Raw genomic sequence first — 12,421 nt, forward strand, 5'->3', positions numbered from 1 at the left:
TTTTGATTAGTAATATGACTTCATTCGGACAACTTTAAAGGTGATTTTTCTCAGTATTTAGATTTTTTTGCTCCCTCAGATTCCAGATATTGCAAATAGTTGCATCTCAGCCAAATATTGTCCTCATTACAAACCACACATCAATGGAGAGATTATTTATTCAGCTGTCATTTGATGTAAAAATCTTAATTTCGAAAAATTTACACTTACTAACTCAAGGTTAGATTATTGTAATGCTTTATTGGGTGGTTGTTCTGCACGCTTAGTAAACAAACTACAGCTAGTCCAAAATGCAGCAGCAAGAGTTCTTACTAGAACCAGGAAGTATGACCATATTAGCCCGATCCTTTTCCTATTTGGCGCCTAAACTCTGCAATGCAGTTTAAATCTAGATTAAAGACCCATCTCTTTAACCTGGCTTACACATAACATACTAATATGCTTTTAATATCCAAATCCGTTAAAGGATTTTTAGGCTGCATTAATTAGGTAAACCGGAACCGGAAACACTTCCCATAACAACCTATGTACTTGCTACATCATTAGAAGAATGGCATCTACGCTAATATTTGTCTGTTTCTCTCTTATTCCGAGGTCACCGTAGCCACCAGATCCAGTCTGTGTCCAGATCAGAGGGTCACTGCAGTCACCCGGATCCAGTACGTATCCAGACCAGATGCTGGATCAGCACCTAGAAAGGACCTCTACTGCCCTGAAAGACAGCGGAGACCAGGACAACTAGAGCCCCAGATACAGATCCCCTGTAAAGACCTTGTCTCAGAGGACCACCAGGACAAGACCACAGGAAACAGATGATTCTTCTGCACAATCTGACTTTGCTGCAGCCTGGAATTGAACTACTGGTTTCGTCTGGTCAGAGGAGAACTGGCCCCCCAACTGAGCCTGGTTTCTCCCCCAAGGTTTTTTTCTCCATTCTGTCACCGATGGAGTTTCGGTTCCTTGCCGCTGTCGCCTCTGGCTTGCTTAGTTGGGGACACTTCATCTACAGCGATATCGTTGACTTGATTGCAAATAAATGCACAGACACTATTTAACTGAACAGAGATGACATCACTGAATTCAATGATGAACTGCCTTTAACTATCATGTTGCATTATTGACACACTGTTTTCATAATGATTGTTGTTCAGTAGATTTTGTTTAAAGCGTTATATAAATAAAGGTGACTTGACTTGAGACTTTTTTTTTTTATTAGTATAGGTTTTGTAATTATTTTTAAAAATGATTCAGTTATCTAAGCTCATGCTCCTCAATTTATGAATTGCATGATTTGCTATTTATTTTTTTGGTAAAGTTCACTCAAAAACTAAAGTGCATAAGCTCTAATGAGGTCTAATAGAAATGCAAAACCTGTGCTAACTGTAACAAAACAAGTTGATGAAAAGACTGAATCCGAGATTTGCTAATAATATAGCATATATTCATTTTTGAAGGTCAGTCTTTTTTTGACCAGGAACCTCAAGGTAACAAGGCGAGGGGAAAAATTGTCAGTTTTGGGGGGGGAAGTCAGTCAATTTAAGTCCAAAGTGATTAACTAGGAAGAAAATGACTGGAACACAACAAAGGTTAATCATGCTATTGCAATGCTTGGCTCATGAATACTGACATTATTCTGATGTTGCTTCTTGATCTGTCTAGCCACATAACTTTATCGGTTTTCACTGCAGCGTTTGACAATAACAACAGTTACTGTAAAGAAGCTAAAGGACATTGACTTGCCGCTTGCATCTCGTTCAGCTCCTTCTGGTTCTTGATGGCCATGTGGTTGAACTTCTCCTTCTCCTGGTTGAGCTCCAGCTGCAGCTTGCGGTTCTCCTTCTCTTTCTTGCGCAGGTCAGTGGTGCTGCCTCTCTTCTTCTGGTCCAACTTCATGTCCTTACGGTTCATGATCTCAGCCAGCTTATTCACCGCCTGCAGACACGTGTTGAGGAGTTAAGATGCAGAATGACTACACAGTCTTATTAGAGAGCAAAAGATGTTCATCTCTTCAGACTTGCATATTTGCATGATATGGCTTGGTCTTAACAGGCAAAACAACGACTGCACAAGAGACAAAACTTACAATTGATTTTGCTGCTAATGTGTTAACAATTTGATATTCTTATAGGCATGAAAATACATCAATAGCATATAAAGAGTAAGTAAAACTGTGTAGAATCGAAGAATATATTTTTTAAATGAATGTTTCCGATATAAACTTGGTTATATTGGTAAACTAAAACAATACAAATATTTCCTTTACTTGAAATGAAATTAATGTTAATGGAAATTAAATACATAAAATTCATCTTTTATTTCAGCTAGTTTACAAGACATTTAACAAAATTACTAAAACTTTAACTAAAATTAAAATGTAAGCAGAACATAAAAAAACAACAGCAGCAAAATCAGTAAAAGATAGATGTGATGCTGCCCAAGATGCCAAAACAAGCCTTACATTTATTCTACGTTTGTATTTGGGTATTAAAAATATCGCCATTTCTCACACAGTCTACAACAATGACATCAGCTTTTTCATGCATTATACGTTATAAACATGCATTGTCTTCATAATCTTGTATGTTTAATGCTGTACGCTGGTTATACCTGGGTCTTCAGAGTTCTCTCTATATTAAGCGCCTTCTCGTAATGAGCCTTTACTGTACTTGTCAGCTCCTCCTTCTCTGCTGCAAACTCTACAGGAAGACATTAGAAGAGTCATGATAATACGTAAAGATAAAACGCAGGTTAACCAACTGGAATAATATTACCTTCTTCTCGAGCTTGGAGTCTCTCGCTCAGCTCTGCCTTCTCCTTACTGAGGATCTCCGCATCTTTGGTGAGGGTTTTATTGGATTCCTCAAGCTATGTGAAAATGCATTATAATTGAATTAAAAACCTCTGATATAATCACAGAGTTTACAATAACGACAAGAGCTAATACAGTACATAGAGATCTGATACTGAAACTGTGATGGAACACAAATGGACTACATACATTGCTAGGGCCCTACGATTTCTGCAGAAGACACGGAATCAGGTCATAAAAATGGAATTTTCAGTAAAACGTAGAATGTCACGAAATTCATCAAAACGTTTGAATGAACGAATGAAAAGTAGGTCAGTACACTTTAATCACATGGCAATATATGGACTTGGTGTCTGTGAAATTCTTTGATTAAAATAGCAAAATCATATACAAACAAATGGTACCCCGTCAAAATAAAACTGCGGTTTAACTTGCTAAAAATTGTGATAGAAGTATATTACTTGATGCATCGCCAATCGTGAAATTATTCTGCATCGATTCTGGAATTTTCCGAATGCATTGTGATTCTTTGTCGAGTCCATTCTGAGCTTCGTTTTGAACAGCAGATGGTGCTGCATGCTTTAGAAACCTTTAGTTAATCGGTTGAAGCGAATCACAAGGGTGTTCACAGTGGGCTGTTTACATTAACCTGGCGTCATAAAAGCATTCTGAGCCGAGATGAAATTACAGACTCAGCCGAACGCACAATTGCTCTTCAGCGGTCTTCTGCATGAGCATAAAAACTAGAAAAACTAAAAACTAAAGCGCCATCTGCTGTTAAAATCTAAGCTCAGAAACGATTCCAGAGAGAATCTTTATGCATTCGGAAGATCTCAGAATCCATCCACAATTAGATTTCTGCATCGATTTATCGTTACCCCGTCAAAATAAAAGTGTGGTTTAACTTGAAAAAAGTTAAACTCTGGGCTGTCCTTTGGGCGATGCAACTGGTGCGGACTGAGGAGGGATTGTGCAACACTTTGTTTTAGTGTTGTCAAAAGACCCGGTACTTCGGTACCAAGTCGGTACAAAAAAAATTTAAATGTGACGGTACCAGGTTTCTTTAAGTACCGGTAGTACCGAGGTCCCGTTCAAACACGGTTCAGCGCTATGATTTCCGCGAAGCAGACAACGAGGACGGAATCTCAAAATCCAGTCACGAAAATGGAACTTACATTTTAATATGGACCGTCATGGAATTTGTCAAAGTTAGCATAAATTAATCAAATCAAATCTCCATATGGACCAGTATCTGTAAATGTTAAGCCGCAAAAGTAGTTTGAAATATGAATCAGTGTTCTGCGCGTCTCTGTGTGAATTAATGAATGGCAGAAACGTGCGGGTTTGTTTACTACATAGACTGAAGCGCATGACGCTTGCATTAATTTCAGCATCTGAGCTTCAGAGTTTCTCCATCAAGCGATCTGAACTTTTCAGTTCATCTCAATGGACGCACAGCGCACCTGTATTTGATGCTCTGTAAACTCTTTGTGAAGGCGCACGACTCACCGTCGCTTTACTGATAGCGCTGTTTCTCACACATGCAAAGAGAGAGAGAGCAAGAGTCTTACCACGCTGAATCGACACGCTATATGTAAACTATTCTTTGTTGTCTTCTCCTGTCAAAATAATGGAGTTCATTTAGAATTATTCATACTAATTTTCGAACAAGCAGAAGACATACCGGTTTCTCCGGTAGTGGGCGGAGCTAATGCGCAAATGGCAATTTCATTGGCTGGCGCTGATCTCTTACCGTCCCCGTTTGGATTTCAGCAAATCAGTTTGACCGAACGCAGACAACGTGATTAATATTCATGAACCCAGCAGCTCATCAATTCATAGTGCATTGTATATACATTAGTATGATAGTAGAAGTTTTTTTTTTTTGTATTTTTTTAATTACAAACAAAACATATATATATATATATATATATATATATATATATACACACACACACACACATAAATGTCATTTCCTGTATAATATAATAAAAACAGAGCAAAAAGAAAAAAAAGGAAAAAATAAAGGGGTACAGTGCAGTCTAGTGGCACCTTTACATCATTAGTGTTTTATTTCCAATAATAGTCTATAATTACCTCTGTTATATAATTACTCAATTTCCTACAAATTCCTTCCATCTCTTCCACAACAGAGCCCCTTTTTGTTTTTTTAATCTTAAAGAAAAGGTAAGGATTTTCATCCTATATATTTCTCTTACAATTGCTTTCCAGTCTTCTATAGTGGGTGAGGTGGGTTGAAGCCATTTACGAGTAAGAGCCTTTTTAGCTACCACCAGGAATATTCTCCATAGGTATATATAATCGGTTTCATGTAAATCCAGATTTCCCAGATAGAAGGTATACCATTGGAATGGAATTTTTATCCTTAATATAGCCTCTACAGTCCTGTGAACATCCTTCCAAAATAAGTGAATGACTGGACACGCCCAGAATATATGGTAGTGATTTGCTACTTCTGAATTACAGTGTCTCCAACACCCTGATCCTTCTTCACTATGGCTCTTTTGGGCAGGTGAAATAAAGAATCTAGTTATATTTTTCCAGGCGAATAGCCTCCATTGCTGGGAGCCTGTAGTTTTCCATTGGTATTTACATGTTTCTAACCAAGCCTCTTCTGATATAGTGATGTTTACTTCTTTCTCCCATTTAATTCTGATATAGGAGGTGGATTCTGGTCTGTGGTTTTGAAGACAATGATAAAGTTTAGAAATAACCTTGCTAATTGTAGTAGCCTTAAATGTAGACAAGAGTATCTTCACAAAATCATTTTGTTTCCAATTCCCGGTTTTATTTACTGTTGTGTTGAAGTGGTGTCTTATTTGAAAGTATCTATACAAATCTTGATTACTCACTTCAAACCGATTCTTAAATTCTCGAAAGGTTAAGAAAATATTGTTGTTTGTGATAGAATAATACGACGTAACTCCTTTCTTAATCCATTTCTTAAAAACTTCGTCTAAAGTATTGGGGATAAATTCTGTATCATATGCACACCATCTAAATATTTTCAAAGTGTCTTTCAATTCACATTTTTTAATTATTGTGGCCCATATTTCTAATGTGGTAGTAATCCATGGGTATTCTTTACTTATATGGGCTCTTAGTAGTTTATCATCTGCGACTACTGCTTGGATTGGTACTTCCGAAAAAAAGGACATTTCAATTTGTTTCCATCTAGCTTTATAGCTTGGGTTACACCAGCAAATTATGGCTCTTAACTGGGCAGCTATGTAATAGTCTTTTAAGGAGGGGAGGGCTAAGCCGCCTTTTTCTTTAGGTGTCTGGAGTGTTTTATATCGAATTCTGGATTTTTTACCTTCCCAAATAAACCTTATAATCCATTTATCCCAATGTTTAAATTGTTCTTCTGAGACCTTTACTGGAAGTGTCTGAAAAAGATATAGAAGCCTCGGGAGCATATTTATTTTAATAATCTCCACTCTCTCCCCCAAATTCAAAAAAGGGATACCACTCCACCTCTGGATAGTAGTATTATCTTTTAATAATTAATATGATCTATTACTATTTTTTTACAGAAACCCTCAATGACCAAAAATATCTTAAGCATCACCACCAGTCTTAAGTTCAGTTAAAATGACAAATATGCATTCATTAGACCTAAAAGTTAATTTTTACATCAAGGCATTGTGCTAGAAATATTACTATTATTTAGTAAAATGCATGTGATACTGCTACTACTGTTGAAAAAATTTATAAAACTTTATTTTTGAAAGAAATAAATCACAATATTTCTTCCATGTTTTAATTTTAATAGCAAATCCCCTTTATTTACCAAAAATAAAATGTTTAAATTTCATAAATTAAAAAACAAATTAAATTTGGGTGAAACTTGTTTACTGTTTTTCATAATTATATAACTTGTAGAAAAACTTTAAACACAGTTGTAAATAAGTATAAAGAATGGCATTGGTTTTATTTTTAGTGCTAAAAAGTTATTTTTTTTTTAATTAGCATATTTTTGTGTTTTGCTTTGGTACCGAAATTGGTACCGAGAACCGTGGATTTTCACTGGTATCGGTACCGAATACTGAAATTTTGGTACCGTGACAACACTACTTTGTTAAAAAAAAAAAAATAGGGCCCTACATTGTATGAATCAGAGAAGCATGCCTGTGGTGAGATCACAGACCTGTGTGATGGTCGAGTCCTTCTCTGAGATCTCCTGTTTGTACCGTGAGACGGCTTTCTTGTGCTCCTGAGAGAGTTCAAAGTACTGCTCTTCCTGCAGCGCGCGAGCCAACTGCTCCGACTCGGCCTTCGTCATGGTCAGGTCCAGCTGAGCAGACAGCGACTCCCTATAAACACAAGACGAGGTTCAAAACAAATGCTGATAGTGCTACACAGTTACAAGATACGCTAATAAACCGTAGTTCTGAGGCACTCGCAAGGAACAGAAGTTCGGTCACATGACCTAGAAGCACAGGTATCACCTGACAGAGAGCAATTACAACAAAGTAACTTTAGATAAGACAATATATATTACTTATATTACACATATTAATATTTAACCAATTCCCACATCAAGATATTTAAAATATCAATATAAATAGATACATATAGCAAGAGGCTGCTTTGTATACAGTTACAGAAAAAAGTTACATTGTGAAAAAAATATATAATTTCATTCCATGCTCTAATAAATATGTGCGAATATTTTACAGATTCTATGTTTTACCACTTTACAAGATACTCTATTGTTCCTTGTTGTTTTAAAGCAGCCCTGTTTTAAATGCGATTTACTTCTCTGAGGACATGTCCTGGACTTTTCTGAAAGCCTCTTGAGTTTGTCGATTCTTCTCCTCGATCTCCTCCTTCAGCTCCTTCACCTGAGTTTTATAGAGCGTCTGAAAACAAGGAAAAGCAGCTTGAGAATATATGACGTGAGCACACTGGTGACGTCACTATGAGGAAACGATCATATCAGTATATAAACTTGTGACAAAACTGGAAGGGTTTCGGATGCTTTTAATTTTGCTTTCAGATTAGAGATGCTGGTGTACAGCTTTTCAAAATGAAACAAAGAACTTAAAGCTTAATTCACTGTTGGTGACAGAGGTTGCATTTATTAATTTTTTGGAAAAAAACAAACAAACAAAAAAAGTATGTTCACCTGAAATTGCTTTGAGAGAAACACATTACATTAGACATGTGCATCTGGTAAATTAGTTTAGTGTTAGATTAGTTACTAGCTAGGCATCAATCATTAGATTTCGATGCTCATTTTGTGGCACTGCATTAAAAACGCTGGATGGAAACGTCAAGAATCTCCTAAACGATGTGCATTTAAAAAGAAAACTAAAGCGCTCACTTTAGGGTGGATAGCGTTTTGCACATTACCTATTATAAAAACTCTTTTAATTAATGCACTTTTTTTATTGCACATCAGTAGTCACGACTTAAACAAGTGGCATGACTACATCATTTAAATTAGCTTCATGCAGCATCTCATATATCAATCTACCACATAAAGAAAGAGGAAAAACGCGAGTATGACCAGCAGTCTGTGATACTCACTGAGAAATACTGCTCAGCCTCCAGCTGGTCCTGAAGTTCCCTCATCTGACCCTCATTTCCTCGGTACTGCCTGAGAAGATGCATTTCCATCAGGAACAGCCAGGCAAATTAACACAAATGAACATTAAAATGTCTACTTTCTAGGTCCATTATAACATTTTAGTGATGAATCGAGCAATCATATTTTGATTTTCATCTAATGTGAAATGATGCACTGCTCACAACGCAGTCAGGAACCTGTGTGATATAACCAGTGATTTCATGTTGACTTTAAAGCGACCGAGTCCAACAGGAGGAGAGGTGAAGGATTAACCGGATAATCCTTAATCCATCCATGTAAATATTGGCAGCCAACTGTTTTGGCCTGGTTTAAACATAAGCAGCAATAATAGCTATTTCTACAAAAGAAAAGCATCTGAGATATTTAATGATGTAATGGCTTTTGTGAAGAGCCAAAGGAAGGACGTTATAACGTTGGTGGTACTACTGGGGTCCAACAGAAATGCTTGTACAAAAAAAAATATTAGACCTGAAATTTGACGTGATTACTTACGGAAAAAAAACAGTGTTTTGACCCAATTATTTATGCAATTCTAAATCAAAATAATCTTTTTCGGATTATTTTCTTACTGTAGATTGATGTGCGACTGATCTGCAACCCAATCGTATTACAATCAATTAGAAAGATTTCAAAATTGAATCATTTGACAGCCTTAAAAATTGAAGGGGTGATCAATGGCAACCTGTTTAGAAACTAAACATTAGTACTGGTTAGTCTTTTAATTATACAATGATAAATGAGTTAATGAGAGACGCATTTGTACCCTCTTCACGGTGTATATTCATCACCCTCGTGAGGGCAGGAGAGAGAAAGCAACATACTTGGTGAGCTGTGCCAGCTGGAACTCAACAGAGCGCTTGTTCTCGAGGGCCACGTTGATCTCCTGTTTGAGCTGCTTCTCTGATCCTTTCAGCCGCTCGGCCTCCATCGTCCAGTTTTTCATCTCGTTCTGGACCTGCACACGCTTCCCAGACTCTTGCTCCAACTGCACCCGCAGCTCCTTCACCTGGTGGAGCGCAGCAAAGAGGAAACATAATGAACCTGTAGCGCTAAAACTCTCTCAGCAGTTTATAATACTCTTAGATTTAGTCATTTAGCAGAAGCTTTTATCCAAAGAGGCTTACAAATGAGGATAATGCATGCAATTAAAATCAACAAAAGCTTTATCAAGCAAAGCTTTTTGGCCGTAAGGCATGTTCACGCTCACCTCTTCCTCCAGCCTCTCCTTCTGCTTCATCAGCTGCTCCATCTTCTGCACAGACTGCTTGAGGTCAAACTCCAGCATGGAGCACTGCTTCTCCACCTCCACCACCCTGCTCTCCGCCCGCATCCGCAGCGTGGTCTCCTCCGCCACCTTCTGGTCCACCGCTGGTTATTTTTAGAGAAAGAATGAACAGGTGATCGGTGTACCTGCATCTCTAAATCCTCTGAATCAGCCTAAGTGAAGCGCGTCGAAACCATTTCTGCTGCTCTTTGATTTCTGCCACAAATTATATTTAATAATTATCACAATTTTGTCAGTTACTCATAGTTTCAGTCACGGAGACGAACATCAGTCAAGTTTCCGCTTCGTTCAAGCCAAAAAAAAACACTTAACATGTATTAGGACAGTGTTATTAAATTCGATATACATCTTATGATTAAAATATACAGGCACAGAATATGAATGCATTTTCTATATAATGGTTTCTATGGGAAAACGTGCAATTGAGCTCATATTCTGGACAAATCTGTTCGCCTGTGCATACATCAGTAAGCTGTGTAGTTAATTTGATTACAGTGACTCGCTACAATAATATTAATAATGATTTTTAAAAAATGGACTCTTATGACTGGTTTTGTTGTCCTGGGTCTCATATGAAGAAGAAACAAACTCATCTCTATCTCGGATGGCCTGAGGGTGAGGATAGACCGTTTTGATTTTTGGGTGAGCTACTGCTTTAAATATCATACTGTCTAATTACAACACAGTGTGCTTTCTCTGAACTTATTCAATAGTATGGTGTCTATTAAGATGCTATTAAAAGCAAGTCTGCTGCTCTAGATCCATAAGTGTGAGATCCTGGAGGTGTTGTCTGGGCACGCAGCGAAGCGAGACGCTGTTCGGTGTCTTTACTCGTCTCGCACGCACACATACCGTGCATAGCAGCTGACTTGGTCTCCTCGATTGACTCGTATTTGTCTGTGAGTTGAGCCTTCGTGATGCGATGCTCTGTGGATTCCTGGTCCAGCCGCTGCTGTAGAGTCTTCAGTTTGTAGTTCAGGTCGATTTCCAGACTGTTCTTCTCCTAAAAGCACGGGTTACACAAAACACAATTACTCTACACAGTGAACACTATAGCAGCCAAAGACATCATCATCAAGACAGGAGATGGATTGGAAATAACGTTGGCAGTGATTTAATATCAATTTACAACACTAATTTAACCACTGGCACAAATCCTGATTCATTCTATTCTCACTATATTTATGCATTATGTATAAACCTTTGAAACAGTGAGACATGTTAAATCCTCAAGACAGTGCCTAGATTTCCATTCAGTGTGCATTGCTGTGCATGACTCGTTCAGTTACTGAAATGCTAGAAGGCACCAACTGATATGTCTTTTTTATTTATTTAATTATATTAACTTTCATACAAAATTGGTAATTTTTGGTCATGTAAACTGATGCAGAACAGACACAAAGCAAAAATTGTTAATGGTCCACAACAGACTGCAATTATTATCTAAAACATATATGCATATTTTTAATACTATAATAATAAAAGTATTACCTTCTCTAAAACGTTACATCTGTCCTGCATTTGTTTTCTCTCCAGCTCTACTTTAGACAGACTGTGCTTCAAGTTCTTGTTGTCCTCCTGTAGACCCGTGATACGAGCTTCAAAGAGACAAACAACAGACTTACATCACATTGGATGATCACATTCTCTGCAAAGGGAGTGTTTGGAAATTAAAAATGTTGTGCATTTTACATTGGCGATAATACAGAAAAATTTTTTCCATTCCAATGCACAACTTCTCCATGGTTTTTCTATGTAAACGGCCCGAGACTCGAACTCACAACCTTTGGATTACGAGTCCAAATCTCTAACCATTAGGCCACGACCACCCCCCCCCAAAAAAAAATGGGCAAATAAAAGCTTCTCCTCGAATCAGAGAAAGCCGCTCTCACCTTGCAGCTCTCTGATCTCTTCTGAGCCCTGGCTGCAGCTCCGTCTCTCCGTGTCCAGCGTGGTCTGCAACTGGAGCAGCTCTTTCTCCAGCTGCTGTTTGACACTCTCTGCGGCGCGGCTCTTCTCCTGCAGCTCGCGATTCACGCTCTCCAGCTGGCTCATGGACTTCCCCATCTCTGTGTGGCTCTTTCTCAAACGCACCACCGTGTCAGACTCGGCCCGCAGGAGGTCGTTGGATTCTCTCAGCTGTGGGGACAAGGTTGTGTGAGATGCTGTTCCTTAATTGTAATGTGAAGATCCAGACTCAGAAGATCTTCTAAAATGGGCATTTTTATGAGGCTCCTATATTTATGTTCGGCTCTTTCACTTTAATTGCATAAAAAAGGACCTATAATTGCCATTAGAGTAACATTACTGAACCTAAACATAGCAGATGCCAGTTAGAGGCTTTTGCATCTGAACTCTTTATAACCGTACACACACACACAATATATCAATACAAAATATATAATATTATGTGTGAGAACTATACGTTGTTCCTCGTCTAACTCCTAAATATTTCTAATACCACAATTGTGTTCTATACAAACTTACTTGGTTCTGCAGCTGAGCGACCTTCTCATTGTTTTGACTCATTTTCCTCAAGTCCTCCAGCTGCTCCTTCAAAGTAGACACTAGTAAAAAGGAAATAAAAGATTTTAGAAATAAAATATTTTATATGGGGGAGGGGGTGCTTTATCTTTTTCATATAACGTATTAAAGGAACATTAAAATGCATATTATAATGATGTACATGGCACTTGGGTGAATAATATTT

The 12,421-nt window shown here is 37.8% G+C and overlaps 1 protein-coding gene across 2 annotated transcripts in view; it reads right to left on the bottom strand.

Annotated features, from left to right (window-relative positions):
* Nucleotides 1–12,421, bottom strand: part of LOC132096853 (rho-associated protein kinase 1-like) — a 60,773-nt gene that overhangs the window by 11,971 nt on the left and 36,381 nt on the right. For both annotated transcript variants that reach the window (XM_059502500.1, XM_059502499.1), the window contains exons 15-26: nucleotides 12,199–12,278; nucleotides 11,604–11,850; nucleotides 11,203–11,309; nucleotides 10,564–10,714; nucleotides 9,634–9,794; nucleotides 9,248–9,432; nucleotides 8,366–8,435; nucleotides 7,592–7,695; nucleotides 6,981–7,146; nucleotides 2,772–2,865; nucleotides 2,608–2,696; nucleotides 1,741–1,932 (exon numbers count right to left, since the gene is read on the bottom strand). In XM_059502500.1, coding sequence (XP_059358483.1) covers nucleotides 1,741–1,932; nucleotides 2,608–2,696; nucleotides 2,772–2,865; nucleotides 6,981–7,146; nucleotides 7,592–7,695; nucleotides 8,366–8,435; nucleotides 9,248–9,432; nucleotides 9,634–9,794; nucleotides 10,564–10,714; nucleotides 11,203–11,309; nucleotides 11,604–11,850; nucleotides 12,199–12,278 — 1,646 coding nt within the window. The remainder of the gene's footprint in view (nucleotides 1–1,740; nucleotides 1,933–2,607; nucleotides 2,697–2,771; nucleotides 2,866–6,980; nucleotides 7,147–7,591; nucleotides 7,696–8,365; nucleotides 8,436–9,247; nucleotides 9,433–9,633; nucleotides 9,795–10,563; nucleotides 10,715–11,202; nucleotides 11,310–11,603; nucleotides 11,851–12,198; nucleotides 12,279–12,421) is intronic.

This window comes from Carassius carassius, chromosome 20 (genome assembly GCF_963082965.1).
Source record: "Carassius carassius chromosome 20, fCarCar2.1, whole genome shotgun sequence".
Taxonomy (NCBI): Eukaryota; Metazoa; Chordata; class Actinopteri; order Cypriniformes; family Cyprinidae; genus Carassius; species Carassius carassius.